The sequence below is a fragment of the Littorina saxatilis genome, linkage group LG2 (assembly GCF_037325665.1).
Source record: "Littorina saxatilis isolate snail1 linkage group LG2, US_GU_Lsax_2.0, whole genome shotgun sequence".
Taxonomy (NCBI): domain Eukaryota; kingdom Metazoa; phylum Mollusca; class Gastropoda; order Littorinimorpha; family Littorinidae; genus Littorina; species Littorina saxatilis.
This window is the reverse complement of record NC_090246.1, coordinates 30123087-30144511: the sequence shown is the minus strand read 5'-3', so window position 1 is coordinate 30144511 and position 21425 is coordinate 30123087. Positions and strand designations below refer to the sequence as shown.

Sequence of the window (21425 nt, the reverse complement as noted above, 5' to 3'; positions counted from 1 at the left end):
GCGAGAGAGAGAGACAAAGAGAGACAAAGAGAGAGAGAGAGACAGAGACAGAGAGAGAAACAGAGACAGAGACAGAGAGTCTTCGTTTCTTTCCGCTAACTGACAACAGCTGCGTTATAAAGGGGGGCAAAACACGCAAAAACAAGGGATGTTCCCCGCTTTTATTTTATGCCTTTTCTCCAGCGTGTGCTTTTATCATTTTCCCAACACAGCCTTCAAGAAGCCACACAATATGGCAGTTTGAGTTTTGCGGGCTAAAGCTAGAGTCATAATGTTGCCCCTTTTATATTGAAGCAGACTTGACGAGCACACATGTGTTTTTGTGTAGAGCCTCCTCTCTCATACTTATTTCTTCACTTCAGAGAGGTAACACAGGATGTTAGAAGATATTTGTCTTGGCTATCCGGGCAATCAGCAGCTACACGACTACCGTCTCCTGCAGTCAAGGTACCCTTATCAGCTCCACTCTGGGTACTCACTGCAGGCGCTGGAGGGAAATAGTTTTGCTATTTGAAAGACTGACTGGCACAGGCGGTGTGAACAATCTCATTCCAGGATACTATGAGAGGATCTTCGATGATCCCAAGTGCTGGATCGGCAACTGTTCAGTCTAGGACAATACAGAACCAAGATCTGCACAGAATACAGTGTCCAGCTGGACCCAGAATCAAGCTCTGTGTCATACCCAGAGCCCAAATTATCCATAGAAACGAGAACCCCGGCAGCGGTATAGAGAACCAAAGGTCCAACTCTTTACGTGACACAGAAACCAGGTTTATATAGAACCCAGACCTGGTTCGATGCAGAGCTTTGTATTGATGTATCTGAATAAAATACTGTTTAAACCAACAAAATACCCCAACGAGGGGCCTGTGGTGCCAGAGTAGGATGAAGTGTTTGGGAGGATTTTTGCACGCTGACAGACGTGTCTACCCCTTCCATCATGTCCAGAAGCGATAGGGGGAGAGATAGCAACTGTTGGCGGATGTTATACCTGCAGAAACCTCTGGCTACTTCGCCCCTTGACTCCTGGCTTTTTTTGCTCATTTCTACTTACTTCTGGAATGCCTGGATTTGACACGTCAGTTAAAAAATCCTTCCAACTCCTTTATCTCCTCCTGCTGCTTCTCTTGATGATCTTTCACTCCCACCCCCTCCCCCCTAGTTATATTTTTCGTTCAGTTGAGTTGTTGTAGTGTGTCAAACTTCTTCCTCCTTTTGGGGAACTTGTATGGTCTTGTCATCTTGCAAAATTCCTTTCTAATGTGTGCGCATGCACACAAGCGCGCACACTCTCCCTGTGCTCATTTTTGAAGTTTTATGTCTACTAAAATTAAACGTGGCAATAAAATTCAGTATATCCAGAAAATAACACAGACCGTGTCTAAGGCATTCAGAGCCTCATTGTAAGCCCAATGAAGAATAAACTAATCTCTTTCATGCTGTTATTTTCAAGCCTAAAACTTGAAGCGTTATGTGCTTTCTTGAATTTGCACGCCATTTCTACTATCTTCATTGCGTTTTAGATGGCTCAGCAGATTGTTTTTAAGGTAAGAAGGCAGCTCATCAAGTTTTCAATTTGGCTCGTTATTTTCGTAGCCACAGTATATCAGGGCATTTTTCCAAGCCTTGGTTTCGTATTCAGAAAACAACAGCTTTCTCCACCAGTGCTAACGCTGTCTGCGCCAAAGGCGTGGATACATTACTGCACACACACACACACACGCGCGCGCGCGCGCTCGTGCGCGCACTCACAAGTTGTGTAAGGGCAACTGCATACCAACTGCACAAACGAGCACTTGAACAACTTGTGCATGCCAGTTGTGGTTACCGCCCTCTTAGAAGTGCTTGCTGCGCGCCTGTAGGTTATGTCACTGTGGTTAGCACGTAATAACATGGACAAAAAACGAGGACGGGAGGGGCTGGGCGAGGGCTGGAGTTGTTTGAGTAAGCAAGATTACGTGTCCATTAAACGTATTGATTACGCAATACAGATTTTGAAACTTTTTGGATTTGTTATTATTTGTTATGCTACAACCAATATTAGTGACCCGTTCATGGTTTTTTTTTTTATAATCTCGTTCTTCTGTATGGAGCCCCACCAACCACCACCACGCGCACGCACGCCCCCTCCCTCACCCCAGCCACAAAGGACAGTTGTTGCGGTTTCTTTAGGGAGGAAAAGATTGAAAGCAAGATCGGAACACAACTTGTACCCACCGTGCTTCTGAACTCCAAACTCTTCTTCTTCCAGCACCCACCCACTGGCTGCTCCGCCTGGCGTCTGGCATTATGGGGTTAGTGCTAGGACTGGTTGGTCCGGTGTCAGAATAATGTGACTGGGTGAGACATGAAGCCTGTGCTACGACTTCTGTCTTGTGTGTGGCGCACGTTATATGTCAAAGCAGCACCGCCCTGATATGGCCCTTCGTGGTCGGCTGGGCGTTAAGCAAACAAACAAACAAACAAACAAACCCACCCACTAACATCATGTCAGATATCTCTTCCCACCCTCTCCTACCTCATTCCTCCATTCTAGAAAAAGGGAGTCAGACGCAGTTGTTACGTAGCACAGGGTGGAGACAGCTTGTTTTACAACTGTGTTTGGCATTTTCCTTCATGTTTTTTGGAGTGCACACTCTTTATAATTAACACTTTGCAGACTTTGCCCAAGCTTCGTGTGACAAATTGCACGACGGATGTAGATGATTACTGCTGCGTAGCACCGAGGCGTCAACTAGAAACTTGTTTTTGTCAGCACTCGGTCTTGTCAAATGCCAGTATTCTCCTTTCGTAAAATTGAAGCATGTAATGATGTTGTGCTGTATAAAGTAGCTGGCTGCACGCACTTTGATAAACTGCAGCATTAACTCAATTAAGCTTAGTTTCACGTTCACACCTCCCTCCTAAGACACAGACACACACACAGACGTAGACACGCACGCACGCACGCGCGCGCTCACGCACGCACACACGCACGCGCACACACGCGCACACACACACACACACACACACACACACACACACACACACACACACACACGCAAAGGGACACATACACACACACATGAACACACACACATACACACACACGCACTCTCTCTCTCTCTCTCTCTCTCTCTCTCTCTCTCTCTCTCTCTCTCTCTCTCTCTCTCTCTCTCTCTCTCTCTCTCTCTTCGTATCCTCAAAAAATAAGCTGGTTGTCGAGCGGGACTCGATTCATTTTGCCATCGTAATTTGGGCAACGGGGACTTCAAAGGACCCCAAAGTTATGGACGGAGAATGATTGGGTCGCATCGTTTGAAGGAGCAATTTTCTGGTGTCGAAAAATGCTGTCAACGATAATTCAGTTTTTGTGCAGTATCTTTGATGCTGTTGTTTCTGGCACGAAGTCGCTACTTTTTCTTCAGGGACCGTTTCTTCCGGTGTTTTTTTTATTCTTGTTTATTTTATTTTTTTTTTTACATAATTATTTGTTTGCTCACTGTTCCCTACAAAAAAAAAGATAGACAGACCCAGACAGAACAAAAGTTCATAGCTGATGCTTGTACCAACAACAACAACAAAGAAAAGAAAAAGGGACACCTTTTCGTTCAGTTTAACATGTGCTTTCCTACTTCCACACAGCAATCATCAAGATACCTGTAACTCAGGAAGCATTCTTAAAATGAAGGTATATTTTGCCGAGTAAGTGCATGCTATTTGAGCCATTACTACAGCTCCATTTTTGAAAGAAAAGGTTGCAAGGTAAATGCCATTTTTTTAGGTGTTTGGTGTGAGAGGTGTAGCAGTGGACTGCGGGCACTTTGTGAGGTCTTCTTCAGTTTCACTAACAAGTGTTTCTTGTCACCTTTCACTCCTTCCTCCCCCTCCTACACACACACACACTCCCCCAACCCCTTCGCCCCCACACCTTAGCCCAATCCCCCCTGTCCTCCTACCTACCTGTCCTATTTGCACTCTATTACGGGAGCGGGAACACAGGTAACAAGAAGGTCGGGATATAGGTCAACGTGTCGTACTCTGGTGTAGGCCGGGTGAATAACCAAGTCGTGTGTGAAATTACAAATATGTTAGTCTTTAATAGGGGTATTATTTTTTATAAGGCCTCTTCACCGACTGCGTTATACCACCTTCAATCCTCAGCCATATTTAGACATGAACAGGAACTGTTCGGAAATGTGATGTCTCCTACTTTTGACGTGGTTGTAAAGTGAGACCGATTTATGAGTTGTTAGCTGTTTATTTTTGTATGCAATGTACAACTGATTTACGCTTACTTTTGGCTCGGAATATCATCAGCCACTGTCTGTGCGTTTGTGTGTCCATTCACGTATCACTTTTCTGGGGTTCTAGATGACAAATACTATCTTTTCGCGCCTTTTTTCTGTTCGATGAGACTTTAAAGTACTATTCCAATCCATATACGCCAGACTGTGAATACAAGAGCCTTTAGGTGTGTGTTTTTAAGTATGATGTTTGCTCCCAATTCTGGTCTCGTATAGACACTTGACGTTTATCTTGCGCCCAGGTCGGCAGTCTGAACAACCAGAGCAGCAACACAAACACGTCTTGTTCACTAAACCTCTTCACATTCGCCTGCCCCACCCTCGCTAATCAACACAGCTTTTTGACATATACGAGGGCTTGCTGTTTTAAACGCTGTTGAAATGCAGGAAACACTTATATAAACTTTAAGCGAGCGGACAGTTCTCAAGCGGTACTGACTCGGATGGGCAATAAATTGACGCTAGTCGTTGTAAATCTCACGCGGGGGTGTTGCGAGTCTAGAGTGCTGTTCACCAAGCCGATTTTCGACCGATTTTCAGCAAACTTTTGTCAGCTGCAAGTTGATCACATATTCTGGTTACTAGGCAGAAAACAGGTGGCTTGTGAAAAAATATGAGAAGTGTTAAAAGGTAATGGAGTTATAAATCAGGTCAGCACTGATAGTGTGAAATGGCAGTAGCGGAATACATCGTGTTTAATGTTCCAAGTTAATATAAAGGGCTGATATTCTGTACCACTCCCTGTCACAGCAGGGTTACACCATTCAAGGAACAGAGAAAAAAGCTTTGAGAGAGAGAGAGAGAGAGAGAGAGAGAGAGAGAGAGAGAGAGAGAGAGAGAGAGAGAGAGAGAGAGAGAGAGAGAGAGAGAGCATACTTCGAGTGGTCTGGAGGTACCCTCGGCATGCAGAGAGAACATATCTGTAGTGTCATTGTAGTACTTTGAGGCCTTTCTCAGTCAGCTTTTTGTTTGTTTGTCTGCTTAGCGCCCAGCCGACCACGAAGGGTCATATCAGGGTGGTGCTGCTTTGACATATATAACGTGCGCCACACACAAGACAGAAGTCGCAGCACAGGCTTCATGTCTCACCCAGTCACATTATTCTGACACCGGACCAACCAGTCCTAGCACTAACCCCATAATGCCAGACGCCAGGCGGAGCAGCCACTAGATTGCCAATTTTAAAGTCTTAGGTATGACCTGGCCGGGGTTCGAACCAACGACCTCCCGATCACGGGGCGGACGCCTTACCACTAGGCCAACCGTGCCGGTTTCTCAGTCAGCTCACGATCACCTCCCACAGAACCATTGCAAAGGGAACAAGAAAATCTGTTCATTGGTCCGTAGAATTAGTTGTGTTTGTTTTGTAATCCGGACAATCCAGGCTTCTTTTTTTTTTAAAGAGAGGGGGAAGACTAAAGGTCTAAAATAATGTGAACAGCACGACGCAAGGCGTGCAACTCGGGATGACTGGTTGAGCGCAGCTGTGTGTCTCTTTTGCCATTGACAGGGACACTCTGCACAAATCTGTCCCCCTTTGTTTTCACACGGATTCCCAATGAAGTGTCACAAAGCAGGACGCCCGCACTACAGAGGGGCACCCCTTCACGTCCAGGCGAAATGGCCATGGTCAGTTCATCTCACTGAGCTCTGGATTTAAAAAAAACAAAACATTCTTTTTTTCTCTCTCTCTCTCTCTCTCTCTCTCTCTCTCTCTCTCTCTCTCTCTCTCTCTCTCTCTCTCTCTCTCTCTCTCTCTCTCTCTCTCTCTCTCTCTCTCTCTCTCTCTCTCTCTCTCTCTCTCTCTCTCTCTCTCCTGTATTGTGTCTTGAGCCCGTTGGTGCAGCTGGACATGGCAAACGATGTTCCCTCTTCTCTGAGATCGAAGAAAAGTTCAGAAGTTCAGCATTGTTTTTGCAGGCAGTCTTAGAGCACGTGTTCCTATTTGCACTTCACGTTAAAGTGCCACCATCATGTCTTGTCAACACAAAATAGTCAGCTTGGACATCTGCGGGACTTGTGACACTTCTCTTCTCAAGATGTTCAACATTAAAGAAAACTGAATGTGCTCGGAGCTGCAGTTGGGCCACTTTTTCAGTAAGGCCGCTAGCTATGTGCGAAAATCAAGGCAGACAATAGTTTCTTGAAAATGATGCTATAAACAGGAGATAATTATAAGAAAGCAGTGTCTAAAAGTGGTTCGAGCAGGGTTCTGTCTTCCTCATTTTCTGCGCTTGGTAGAAAGCATGTATTAATTTTGTTATTATTACTATTGAAAGAGGGAAGTCTAAAATCGGGTTACCACTATACTGTCAACAAGGAGTCATTAACTGGGACGAATGCACTTCTCCTTTGCGCGCACACTTTTTAAAGTCACAGCACCGTGTATGATTTTGGCTCTTTTGACGCCTAGCCCAAATCATAGCGCTCATGGTTGACTGAAAATGAATACTGGCTCTATCTTATGCATTGACTTAAGATGATTATCTCTACGTACTGTGGTCTTCTTTTGAAGGTAGTTAAGGTTGTCTATTGTATGTGTTTCTAGGTGTTTACCTGCCTTCATGCTCGACACACACAGCTCATGCAAACCTCGTCTCTGTGGCATGGTTATTATGCAAAATAATGTTTGGATGTCTGTTGTTTTGGGGCAGTTTTTTAAAAAAAAGATCGAGAGTCACTTGTATGATTTTTAGTGACCCAATTTATGAGGTTGGAAATCAGAGAACGAGTTGTTAGCATTTTGTATGGCAAGTGTGCCTCGTATGTACCTTATTAATTTTGTATAGCAGAAAACATCACAATCAATACAGCAAAAAAATAAGCTTTTTAATTTTTTTTTTTATTAAACATCAGTATTAATACAAACAAGCAGCAATTTTGGTTGAATTTATTTAGCACCAGTATTTGAAATAACCAGCCATGTCTGTAATTGACCCCCCACCCACCCCCCACCCCCCCCCCCCCCCCCCAAAAAAAAAAAAAAAAAAAAAAATGTTGGGCAGCTTTTGACTTTTCGTTGATTTTTTTTTTATTACCCTTTGGGTTTTTTTTTCTTTTATGATAGATTTTATTATCACACCATATGTGTACAGGAACGTAATTTATTGCCACAAAACTGTGTGTGTTTCGGAACAGTACATGCTTTCATATCTGTTACACGTCTAAAACAAAACAAAAAGGAAAAAAGAGAGTCGCTCTCTATCCACCCCCCCCCCCGCCCCACCCACCCCCCGACACTTTATCTCATTGTTTTCTAAACAGCTGTTGCTGTGCTGAAGTTTATAAACAGGAAATGTTATTTGAATGATTCATGCTGGCCTCATTTAGAGGTTGAAACTCGGTGAAGATATATTTCGCATTTTACGTGACACGCGCATCTGTTACATTTTGTAACTAATTAATCAATGAAATTGTCATCGTATGCGGAATATTCTTTGTCAAGTGGTGTTTGGTTTTCCCCTCTTTGTGCAAATATCATCTCAATAGGTCTTTTAACTATGGCTTGTGTATCGATAAGCAAGGAAGACTTATAGAGCAAAAGCGTGTGCATGTGCTGTTAATCACGAACTTTACTTTATCCTACATTCGTGAGAGAGACACCCGTGAGATAATAATCGTTCAAATCACACGTGTGTATATCATGTAAATGAGGTCATGTCAAGCAAGTCTGGCGGGGACCTGTTTTTTCCTCTGCTTAGGTGATGCCAAAGTCACCGAGACAAACGTCATAATAGAAACAAAAATTGCGCTCGCTAATTACCCTCGATGAATCTTTAGAACGAACACGTCACGCCACACTTTCAGAGTGACGTGTCTTTGCTTTGAGGTAATAGATTGCACGAGGCTTTAGAAGAGATCGAGGTTCCAAAACAAGCGTCTTCAAGTTAGCTGCCTCGACTGCAAGACATTTTCAGTAAAATTCACGTAAGTACAGCATGTAGGATAAACAGAATACTACATGGCTTGCTGTGTCGTACCAGATTTACACTCGTTGCTTTTTCAAATAGTGAACAGCTCGCTTTCGCTCGCAGTTCAATATTTAAAAAAACAACTCGTGTAAATTATCTGGTACGACACAGCAAGCCATGTACTAGTGTAGTATTCTCTATGTATCCGGCAGAGAAAAATCATATCACAGTCAGCAATTGTGATTTCATCATTTGAAATTTTGTCATGTTGCTATATATTAAGTACTACCCCTTTGGTTATGATTCATATGTTTCTTGAACTGTATTGAATTTAGTGACAAATACACAAACCTGTGAACTTGTAACTGTGGTGCTTGTACAAGCCAGGAGGGTCACTTAAGTCTAATCTAGCCTAAAAGAAGTTAACATCTGATCCCCACCGAAAACAAATCAAGAATTAAACGACTTAGAGACACGCTGTTTTGATGTTGCACAAACATAGCAGGCCAGCCAGTAGAACGACAATCACGAAATGAAAGGAATGACGGAGGAGATCAACTAAGTAAAGAGCGAAGACACAGAAAATAAGAAGAAGAAGAAGAAAAAGAACGAGTGAGGGTTTGGCGTTGGCTGTCAGAGACTAACTTGTTGAACAAGCGCGGCAGGCAGTGTCAAGCAGAGAGGAATGTCAACTGTGTCAACCTCATATCTTGCCTTTGCCCCCCCCCTCCCAACTTGCCAACCTCCACCCTCCCCCATCTAAACACACTCCATATCCCTTTGCTCCCTTGGAACATCGGAAACATAGGAAACCCCATTGACGTTCATATCTATTAATTCGAAGAATTTCCTTCCAAAATGTTTGTTTTTAAGAATATTGAATCACAACATGAGATATGTTCGGGTCAAATGATAAACCTGTCCGTTATAGTCTCCTGGAATAATTTTTATTTTGTCGATTCTGTAATGACCTAGCTGGCAACTTTCATATCTACAATCAAGTGGAAGGAGACGTTGTTACGCCGGGAATGGATTTGTTTTGTAATATCATTGTGATTTGTCTGTTAGATATAATAAGGAAACCCAAGGATGACGCCAATTTTTTTGCACTTGTAAAACATGAATTTGAACATTGAAATCCAAATGAGGACCACAATGATTACAGAAAAAACTCGGGACTGTACGCAATGAAATCTAGCACAACATTCTTTAACTCACCTGTCCCGATTGCAAAGTCGCTGGGCGACCTGGTAATGAAGCGGAGGACCACCAACAAAGACTAACTTACGGTGTCACACAAACTCGCGCTGTTTCTAATTGCCTTGGCATTATACTAAGATGTGTACAAATCCCTGTCCGCTTAGCCTCTCGTAGGTCAACCCCACTTGCACCCTTCAAATCCCTGTTTTTTGCCCTTCAGTCTCACACTCTAACACACACACATGTTGGACCATCATCGGGGCAAAACTCCAGATGTGCTGAGATTTAGACTGAGACTCATCCAGTGTGTTAATTAATCCCTCCTCAAGTTCACCTCTGCCGATCTTACAACATGATAACATTATAGTTATGTATTCAGATGTGCGAAGATTCAGACTGACAAACACATGTTGGACCAACATCGGGGTAAAACTCCAGATGTGCTGAGATTTAGACTGAGACTCATTCAGTTTGTTAATCCCTCCTGAAGTTCACCTCTGCCAATCTCAGAACATGATGACATTATAGTTATGATACCAGTTTGCAAATGATACTCGTTCGTCCTTCTAAACATTCTACTTGTTTGTCCTTCTGTTTCACACTCTGAACTACAGTCATTGAATCGTGATCAGATGTGCGGAGATTCAGACTGAGGCTCCATTCACTAACAGCTTATCTTCACTGCTTCACACCTGTGTGTGTGTGTGTGTGTGTGTGTGTGTGTGTGTGTGTGTGTGGTGTGTGTGTGTGTGTGTGTGTGTGTGTGCGTGCGTGCGTGCGTGCGTGCGTGTGTGTGTGCGTTTGTTTTGACATTTACAAATTACAAATTGGACTGTTTGGACCGGGTATATAACCTTAGACGGGCTGAGTAAATAAATGTTGGACTTGACAGAATGGAAGTTCACCTCTTTTGCTCGAATAGCTCCTGCGGATTGTGATACAAACAAGACGATTAATCACTGAGAGTGGAACGGATCCATTCCATCGAAATTTGCATTTACAAGGCTTTTAATTCGTTAGAATGCTTTTACTTTGTACTTTTATCTACGGTGTGAAGCCGTTTGCATTGACGCACTGAAATAATCTTTTGACGTTGTTGTAGTGATGAAGGTTTTAGATGTGCTCAGAACTGACCTGTTTTATTAACGAAAAAGAAAATTTTTTCTTTCAGTTGTAGACAAGTGTTAATTAGCATATTCGGCGATTTATATTTTGAACAGGTGTACTTCTGCCGATGAAGGTTTCAGATATGATGTGCTTGGAAAAAGCTATTTCATACACAAAAATGAATACGCTTTGCATTAACTTGAGACAGGTGTTGATTAAAATTAGCATACACGGCATCGACAAGTGTGCTTATTTCTGCCGAAGCACGACTGCAATAGAGCACGCTTAGCACAACACCGTTGTCAAAACTGTCAAGCTAAGACCTACATTTCATCGCCACTGCGTTCTCTATGTAAAGAAAACCCACAGATATATGTCATGGGAACTGTAGACGTTGAAAATCTGGCATTAATAATATGTATACAGCCCTATTTGATTCACCTTTGAAAAACTGAATAATAAGAGCGAGTCTCTGTCCTGTGCACCTCATAGAACGGATTAGACAGTGTGTCCCTGTTTTTGTGCACATCGACAATGTGGAGCTATAAGGACGTGTCCCTATTTCACACACTTTGGTTAAAGGTACAGTCTTTCTCGCGTAAACGATTCGGATCACAATCTCTTTTCTTCTTTATTTGGTGTTTAACGTCGTTTTCAACCGTTCAAGGTTATATCGCGACGGGGAAAGGGGGGGAGATGGGAGAGAGCCACTTGTTAATTGTTTCTTGTTCACAAAAGCACTAATAAAAAAATTGCTCCAGGGGCTTGCAACGTAGTACAATATATGACCTTACTGGGAGAATGTACAAAGGACTTAACATTTCTTACATACTGCTTGACTAAAATCTGTACAGACATTGACTATATTCTATACAAGAAACACTTAACAAGGGTAAAAGGAGAAACAGAATCCGTTAGGCGCCTCTTACGACATGCTGGGGAGCATCGGTTCAATTCTTCCCCCTAACCCGCCGGGGACTCGCAATCTCAGATGTGGCCAGGCTGGTATATACACGGGGTAAGGTCAGCCCTCCGCTTGGACACATGCCAACAATCAACCGCCTCATTCTTCCCTGTGCACAGTTAGAATTGTTGGATGAATAAATTTCTCAGATTGACAGTAGTGTCCGTTAAAGGTACTGAACTTGTCAAATCCAGGTGCACGGAGCCCCTGGGGCTTTTAGTCATACCTCAGGCAGCTATCCGTTAGAAGAACTACCAAGTTTCATTGACTTGCACCCAAAGAGTCAAGAACTGCGATTTTTTTTACGAATTAATTTTGTACTCGGACCCGGCTGGTCTTGACCTATTTTTGGATCTAAATTTAGATCAGGTAGATCACCACATCATGCACAAAAAGACAGTCACTAAAGCAAACTATGTCAGACGTCATCATGAGTTTGTGTAAAACAAAATGGAGGCCGGAATCACTCAAGTTGAATCGAACTCCGACCAAACACCAACGTAATAACTAGGTTAATTTATGCACTCGCGTGAACAAGAAACTGTCGAGCTTCACAGATGTCGTCGTTGGGTAGTTTTGGGTTTGTTTTACTACCATAGGAGGATTTTTGAACTGTAAATGCACTCAGCTGCAACAAAAACGCAAAACGAAGGCTGTGAGCTGCACTGTGCCTTTAAGAAATTAATCCTTTAAAAACAATCGTACGCTGCACAGAAAGCATCGAGACTGTTAACTTTTGATATGTGCCCAAAGGGAAGGGGAGGCCATATGTATCCCGTGCAGATCTGTGACTGGGAACCAGCCCAGCTGTTTTCACGGGAAGGAAAGTGCCTTTAAACAGCTCGTGTTGGATGCAAGTTCAGAGGCTGTTGATGTGTGATATGTGTCCAAAGGGAAGGGGTGACCATATGTGGCCCGTGCAGATCTGTGACTGGGAACCAGCCCAGCTGTTTTCACGGGAAGGAAAGTGCCTTTAAACAGCTCGTGTCGGATGCAAGTTCAGTCATGTGTGCTGTTATAGCTGGAGGGTCGGTGTAATGTGCATGCAGCCTGAAAAAAGATATCCGCCTTTTTACCTGAGGGGAAACTGAATGACAGGTGTGCAGTGCAATGTGTCTTTTGGGAGGAAGAACGTCGACATATTCAGGTAAGATAAAAGCAGTTGGAGCTTTGAGTAGCTAAAATGTGTTTGGACCAGAGGCACGCAGAACAGACTGAGACTATCAGAAGGAGGGGTTGAGATTGGGGTGGGGTGGACCTAGAATGACACAGAGACACAGACTGAGAGAGAACGTGTGTGTTTTGTGTGTGTGTCTGAACATGAGAGAGAGAGAGAGAGAGAGAGAGAGAGAGAGAGAGAGAGAGAGAGAGAGAGAGAGAGAGAGAGAGAGAGAGAGAGAAAGAGAGAGATTATTACTCAACACTCCGGACGACATGCTGGTTATTCGAAAGTTTACAAAGAGTCGTTTCAATTCAGACAGTCGGTCAGACAAGCTCTGCTTTTTTCTTTCACAAGAAATCAACCTGCGTGCTGCGTTTTGTCGTTGTGTAGAAAGAGAACAGGGAAGGGAGAGAGAGGCGGTGGTAGCGTTGTTCAGTCGCACAGTACAGCCGGCGCAGAACAGCAGCACAGCGTCACTGAAGCACAACTGACGAGTTTCTCTATGTCGCTCCAGCAGTTGTTGCTGTGCGTCCTTCTCTGTCGCACGCCGCGTACGCCCGCTGCCGCAAAGCACTCAGGCGTAGCATCAGTGAACTGGAAGCGCTTCAGTCCAGCAATACCCCTCGACTAAACCTGGATATATTTTCTTTCGTCTCAGCGTTCATCTCCAAGTGGATTTTACAGTGGTTGGATTTTCGTTTTCGGTGGGGGTGGGCCGTTTCTTTTTAGTCTCGCCCACGCTGGAGTGTCGATCTTCTTGAGGATTTTTATCCTTGTTGGATTTTTGGTGTTTGTGTGTGTGTGTGTCTTTGTGAAATGGTGACAGTGTGGTGGTGAAGACAAGGAGTATTTCGTTCCCTGCTTTACTGCAGCAACGCGGACTGCAAACGTTGATCGGTCAGTCACCATGTGCCCAGCGGCCTACAACAACACGTACAAGTACCGGATTTACAATGTGCACGAGAGGGAGTCGTCCTCTAATACCTTGGCCACCGCTTCCGCCTCCACCATCCCAAAGTCCATGAGCTTTGACAGGCGTCACCTGGACATGTACCGCTCCTTCTCTAAGCCCCGCAAACAACATCACCATCATCGTTATGATTCTGACGACCATCTGCAGGCTGGCGAGCAAGGTAGTCTCTTCTACAGGTCGCTGGTAAGCTTTGAATTTCCACTCATCTGAAGCGGTACAGATCATCAGTCTGTGAGCCTTTCAAAATAAAGCGGAGTAACTCATGTTTGTTACCTCCCTGGAATAATGCGTAACAATTCTGTGAGAGTTGTCGATGTTTTTGTTGGCTGGAGATGGTAAGATCAAGAGGTAGTACCGGGTATTCCGGCTGTTTTTATTTAGCAACAGGATATTAATGTAACTTATTGGGAGGAAAACATCACTACCGTTAGCTCTTTCCTCTTAGCACGCATGCTCATCCTGTTACCGATGTTTCTCTTTGTATCATGCAGTTTTAAGCGCCTGAAATGGTTGGTTTTCCTATCTCTGTCGGGCGTGTGCTTGCAAAGGATATATAAAGAAATCGAAGCTGTTAGCCGATGTGGCAACACAGTGACCCACTTTTCGCTCTAGCGTCCCAGGATTAGACCTTTGATCGTTTGATTTCTATCGCCTGATTGCGGGCTTTAATTGATCCAGCGGAAACATGTGTGTTAGTTTATCCCTTTACTGAAGTGGCTGACCGGCACGGTTGGCCGAGTGGTAAGGCGTCCGCCCCGTGATCGGGAGGTCGTGGGTTCGAACCCCGACCGGGTCATACCCTAAGACTTTAAAATTGGCAATCTAGTGGCTGCTCCGCCTGGCGTCTGGCATTATGGGGTTAGTGCTAGGACTGGTTGGTCCGGTGTCAGAATAATGTGACTGGGTGAGATATGAAGCCTGTGCTGCGACTTCTGTCTTGTGTGTGGCGCATGTTATATGTCAAAGCAGCACCGCCCTCGTGGTCGGCTGGGCGTTCAACAAACAAACAAACAAACAAACTGAAGTGGCTGACTGGTTTAACTGAAAAAGGTGTGCAGTGGCGGGGGTGACCTGCAAGAGAAAGTTGCCTTGTGACTTGTTTGTAAGTGAAGGCGGGTCGATTTTGAAACCCCCTCATAGTTGACGAACAGGTTTGCTAAGCATGGTTTGGTGTGGGTCGAGTCTTTCGTCTTGATGCAGTAAAGGAGGGAGAACCGTAGGGGGTTAGTGTGTGCTATCGCTTTCTGGAGGATAAAGGGCCGAGAAGTTGACTGTTCTGTTTCAGTATTTAGGGTCCCAGGGTCTAAAAGTTAAATGCAACTGTTATGTTAATAGGCTTGACTGGGGTGAGGTGGACATAGAATGACACAGAGACACAGACTGACAGGGTATAGTAATTGCTGTGAGGAAATGATGGGAAATGACTAGATTTATTCAGTGTGTGTGTGTGTGTGTGTGTGTGTGTGTGTGTGTGTGTGTGTGAGCGAGCGAGCGAGTGGGTGAGTGAGTGAGTGAGTGAGTGAGAGAGAGAGAGCTTTCTGAGACCAATAAACAAGCAATTGCTACCGTCTATTGAAATTACTTTCTTTGTAACATGATTCATGTCAAGGCGACACACGTGAGAAGCATCGAACCAGCAGCGAAGGAAACCAAGACAGTCTATCAATAATTTCAAATACTACCATCTCTTCAAGATCACGTTTTGCTGGCATTAAGAAAACACCCATGGCATTACAGACAAACGAAAACGACATGACGACAAAGACAACGCACAATTTACAGTAATAATGAATCCTCATAATTTAGACAGACATCTCTCACTTCTCCAAGATTGAAAAACGGGAGCAAACGTTGAAGTAAGCAGTACCTGAATCATTAATACAGATCTTGGCAATTTCTACAGACCTGGTTTATCACAGTTCTCCAAGATGGAAAAAAAAGAGTGAAGAGTGAACAGCTTGGAAAAGAGTGAAGCGGGCAAACAGAAAACAGGAGCTCCAAGAGAAGTGTAAAAACAGAAATAGAAGAGACTGCAGCAGCACACACACAGAACACAATCAATAAGTCTCATTTAATTCTCAGTCCCCGAGCTGTCAGCCATGCAGCGGTGACGTAAAATCGTTACGACGTGAGATACGCTTCATTGCGTCACATCAGTGACCCGAGCAGGTGAGGGGAAGGGGGGTGATGGGAGGGGCTGGGACAGGGACAGAGCAACAGGTGTGTATACGTAATGTATCTATAGGTATAGAGGAAGGGTATAAGGAAGTTCTCTCATTATTGAGGGGGGGGGGGGGGGGGGGGGGGTGGGGCGTTCTGCCACACTGTCCGGAGATAAAAAATCTAATAAAGAAAGCTTTTAAATAGGGATATCTTCATATTTGTTTGTCCATTGCTTCCTGTTTACTCAAATTTACGAGGCTATATCTGCCCACCTACAAACTACGTTGTACGAGAGACAGAGACAGATACATACACACATACATACAATACCGGACCACAAAGCACAGAAAAAAAATCAACATTAGTGCCTCATCACCCCATTGAAAAGTAGAGCTGTTATGACCAACAACTTGCCTAGAAAGAAAGGCAGACACTTCAAAGTCGATAATTGCCATCTGTCCTCAGAAAGGAACCAGACGAACTACCGTAACAATAGCATTAGCATCAAACAGAGGAAGAGGAAGAGAACACACAGAAGGGAGGAGAGCTAGCACGTGCTAATTGTTACCTTACAACACAACCCAGTAACGGCACAATTCACAAAGCTAGAGGGGTGGTGGTGGAAAGGGGGAGGGTAGAGAGTCAGGGTAGTGTACGTATGGAGATTGACCACACGAATTCTGGAGAATGAGTCTGGGAACTGACCACAATGAGTGTGGAGACTGACTTTGATCACGCTAATTCTTGAGATTGACCACAATGAGTATGGGAACTGACCACAATGAGTGTGGGGACTGACTGACCACAAAGTACTGTCCTCACCTCTACACTTAACGAGGTAGGAGGACCGGCACGTGACAAAGTCCCTGTCATAACCACTCGCTTACAGCACACAATGGCACGGTGAACAACGGGTTTTAACAACCTGAGAGGAAAGATGAAAGCGTATAGAGCTACAGAGGTGTTCTCATCCCTTGGCGCTAACAGCTGAGAAGCGCTAGAGTTAACGAGGTGACAACAGAAAGAAAAGATCGTAAGCTCATTGAGTGACCACAAGCTGTCCGGTCTAATCGCTGACCCAACACCAGAAGTGCTGCTACAATTAGCGATTTGACATGAGAAGAAGAAATGTTTTGAGGCTAAAAGATTGTAAACAAAATTGTTTAAAAAAGCTGTCATTAAGCACAACTTGGCCTTCCTATTAACCTGGCACACACTAGACGACTGCTTCATTAGCAAGTTGTCAAAGAGTATAGTCGAAAACTGCTTAGGCTTATAATAATGTAGATTGACTGACCATAACTTGTCCTTATCGCTGACCTACAAGAACTGTTACGAAGAACACGTTGAGACAGGACAAAAAACAGTGTGAATCTAATTCTGGCCATAGATTGTCACATTGTCCCAACCGGATGGAGCCACCTGACAATAATTATGAGAGTTAACTCTTCTGACGCCCGACTGAAAGAGCTAGCTGTCTTTACCATTGAACCAGCACAGAGCAACCGTTTCAATTAACACTTTTACAGAGGAAAGAATGAAAACAACTCCTCGGCAGGGTAAGATTTTGACCATAAGCTGTCCTCAACACAACCTCGCAACATTCGCTGGCGGATCGTTACAAGGAGCAAGGTCACATAGCAGCTGATCAAGTGTAGAACCCAAAACAGATGATGATAATTAGTTTTAACGTCCTCTTAGAACCATTTGGCCTATCTTGGGACAGGTAGAGTTAATATGCTTTATGTGGGGACAAGACACTGGACAAACATGCAAACAGAGAACACATATGATCGTGTTATATATCTGGAAGTCTGTTGTTGCGATATTTCAAAATGGGGATGGAAGTAATGATTGTGTACGCGGAATATGGTTGGACTGGAGCGGTTTTGTAGGCTTATTTGCTTTTTATGTATGTAGAATATGTTTATATTTGTTGTTAAATAAGAAAAAAAGAAGAAAAACAAAGCGAGAGAGAGAGAGAGAGAGAGAGAGAGAGAGAGAGAGGGGGGGGGGGGGGGGGGGGGGCAAGCGGCCGTTGTAAAACTCGAAGCCGTGTGGCGTTTTGTTGACAAAAGCTTCACCATTACAAACGGCAGTACAAACGGCAGCTGGCTGGGTTGTCAAGACCCCAAAGGCAACAACTTTGTGCCGTGCATGAGTCCAGCCTCCCATGTTTCCTCTCTCCCTTTGTGTATAGGCGCTTGCTATCTTGTTATGATTGATCACTTGATTGAATAAACACGCCGCGAACGGTGCTTTCATGTGGTGATTTTCTCCACTGACCTAGATTATGATTGATTGAAGGGGATGTGTTTTGCTTTTTCTAGTTCTCCTTTCTACTTCCTGTTGTTGTGTGGTGTTTATCAACCATGCTGAAAGAGCTTGTTTAGAACAATGATCCTTTCAAATTTGAGCTAGACAAAGAGTCCTTAATTTGTAGGGTACAAATTGGAACAAGGACGAATCGAAATGGTGTTGTTTTTCAGTTGCACAACTCAACAACTACAGATTACAAAGTTCTGCCCTGCCACAGTAAAAACTTAACATTGATCACTAAATTGCACAAAACCGTGCAACCATCTATCAGACGCTTGCGTTAGCTAGGTAATTTCATCAAAAACAAGAGCCTGAGGCTTGCTTATGCACAGAGAGAGAGAGAGAGAGAGAGAGAGAGAGAGAGAGAGAGAGAGAGAGAGAGAGAGAGAGAGAGAGAGAGAGAGAGAGAGAGAGAGAGAGAGAGAGAGAGAGAGACAGAGAGAGACAGAGAGAGACAGAGAGAGAGAGAGAGTCTTAACGACGATCGATCATTCTTTCATCTGAGCTCCGTCGACATGACATCACTTCCCAAAACAAGCCACACGCTTTTTACATTTAGTCAAGTTTTGACTAAATGTTTTAACATAGAGGGGGAATCGAGACGAGGGTCGTGGTGTATGTGTGTGAGTGTGTGTGTATGTGTGTGTGTGTGTGTGTGTGTGTGTGTGTCTGTGTGTGTGTGTCTGTGCGTGTGTGTGTGTAAAGCGATTCAGACTAAACTACTGGACCGATCTTTATGAAATATTACATTAGAGTTCCTGGGAATGATATCCCCAAACGTTTTTTTTCTTTTTTTTAGATAAATGTCTTTGATGACGTCATATCCGGCTTTTTGTACAAGTTGAGGCGGCACTGTCACACCCTCATTTTTTAATCAAATTGACTGAAATTTTGGCCAAGCAATCTTCGACGAAGGCCGGACTTCGGTATTGCATTTCAGCTTGGTGGCTTAAAAATTAATTAATGACTTTGGTCATTAAAAATCTGAAAATTGTAAAAAAAAAATTTTTTTTATAAAACGATCCAAATTTACGTTCATCTTATTTTTCATCATTTCCTGATTCTAAAAACATATAAATATGTTATATTTGGATTAAAAACAAGCTCTGAAAATTAAAAATATAAAAATTATGATCAAAATTAAATTTTCGAAATCAATTTAAAAACACTTTCATCTTATTCCTTGTCGGTTTCTGATTCTAAAAACATATAGATATGGTATCTTTGGATTAAAAACACGCTCAGAAAGTTAAAACGAAGAGAGGTACAGAAAAGCTTGCTATCCTTTTCAGCGCAGCTACTACCCCGCTCTTCTTGTCAATTTCACTGCCTTTGCCACGAGCGGTGGACTGACGATGCTACGAGTATACGGTCTTGCTGAAAAATTGCAGTGCGTTCAGTTTCATTCTGTGAGTTCGACAGCTTGACTAAATGTTGTATTTTCGCCTTACGCGACTTGTTACTAGTTACTTGTGTGTGTGTGTGTGCTGCTGCTGCTGCTCAGTTTTACTGCGCCAGCCCTTCTCCCTCCCCCTTACCATCCCCTCTTCACTCGGGCGGGGACGTAGCTGAGTTGGTAGCGCGCTGGCTTTGTAGCCAGTTGGTCGCTATCAGCGTGGGTTCGATCCCCACGTTCGACGAGAGATTTATTTCTCGGAGTCAACTTTGTGCAGACTCTCTTCGGTGTCCGAACACCCCCGTGTGCACATATGCGCACGAAAAAGATCCCACGTTTACAGCGAAAGTCTCAGGGCTTGGAAAACACGAAGACACGCATGCATCATCTCTCGTCTCTGATTATCATGATCGTATTTTGGATACTTTGACGAGACAAACCCAATGCTGGTGTGTCGAAGAAGACAGCCACAGCGGGCTTGTTCGAATCAAAGTATCACACCATATCTTCAGCGTATTACCAATACCTGTCCCAATATAGACCAGTTGGTCTAAGAGGACGTTAAACCCTAATAGTCAGTCAGTCCTCTTCACTCACCCATCCACTCTTCGTCCATCAGGGGGATGACTTGTGATTGATTCTGATCTTGTGACCGGGACACTGCATAGTGTTTTAGTTGATTGGACACGGTGGTGTTCTTCTTTGATAATTACGAAGATTTTTTTTTTTTTTTTTTTGGGGGGGGGGGGGGGGAGTATAAAGCGCGTTGATTTCAAGCGAATGGGCAAGCTGTAATAACTTGTTTTTGACGGTGGTATGGATCAAATTTGTCACGCTTGGTTTGTTAGGCGCAGCCCGTGAATTGTATTGGAGGAGAAGAAAGAGGGTGTGGGTCGTTATTGATTTTAGCTCGGAGTGTCGAGTTTCATAACAAAGACGCTGATAAAATGAGGGATGCACACCTTAGTCAGTTTGGGTGGAGTAAAGCCAATTGCAGGTAGAGTCAAGCTTGTTGTTGTGGTTAGAATGAAAGCATTATTTATTACGTACGGTTGCTGCAATATATGTTGTTTTTAATTCTAAACTATACGTGTTGATACATGATAATTCCGTAGTTGTTATTTCAGGAAAGAGTGAAACAGCGTCTATGGGAATAATGATACAGTTAAATGGCAAGAGTTTCAATCTTTCCTCCACTTGCAGTGCACACGTTGCATACAATTAATACTTTGGTGCTATTGTTGTCACTTTGTAGCAGTTATGGACATTCCTGCCAATAGACAGTGTGTTTAAAGGACAACACAAATAACAAATCTGAATAACATTCTGGTCAAAAATGGCCTAGCCTTTTCAATGTACGAGACATGTTTCAGGAAAGAATGTCGACAAGTCTGTTTTCAGTGACTAAAAGTTGTTGGTCCAGTAAAAAAGATATGAATTCTCCGAGGGTGGCTTTGACAGACACTATACGCACAGGGCGTGTGAGTGAAATAAAATTAAAACAAGAAACATTTTAATCACACCTGACAGCTTAACATACCTTTCGTGAAAACAAGTCAACCGCAAAGAACCTGGCGCCGCAAAGTGCCACTTACATTTTTGTCTTCTAGAGAGCGCATAGTAACACTTTTCAAATGTTAAGCCTTCCATTATGAACTTGTGTGACAAGCAGAATTCTTTGCTGGTGTGATTGATATATATATATCGTCTAGGTGTGTGTGTGAGTAGGGGGGGCGGTAGGTGGATGGGAGGGGGTATTGGAACAGTCAGATGTTGACATTCGATACCTCAATTGCTTATAGTAACATCAGCGACACTTCTCGGCTTTATTAGTATTTATGTTCGCAGTTGCGTAGTTAAATTCAAGTTGAGCGCCGGCTTGTGGTAAATGTTGGCTGGTAAACCGCATGCACGTAAATGAGCAGATGGTAATTAACGATA

The 21425-nt window shown here is 43.6% G+C and overlaps 1 protein-coding gene across 19 annotated transcripts in view; it reads left to right on the top strand.

The window, feature by feature from the left end:
- LOC138958726 (tensin-3-like) overlaps positions 1 to 21425 on the top strand; it is a 321810-nt gene that overhangs the window by 225868 nt on the left and 74517 nt on the right. The window contains exon 1 of one of the 19 annotated variants that reach the window (XM_070330002.1): positions 12527 to 12618. The exons of 17 other annotated variants lie outside the window; for them this stretch is intronic. Coding sequence is in view for 1 of the 2 variants with exons in the window: in XM_070329991.1 (XP_070186092.1) it covers positions 13541 to 13789 (249 nt within the window). In the remaining variant the exon portion in view is untranslated. Of the gene's footprint in view, positions 1 to 12526; positions 12619 to 13141; positions 13790 to 21425 lie in introns of those variants that run through there. One more of the 19 variants, XM_070329991.1, reaches the window with a different exon arrangement.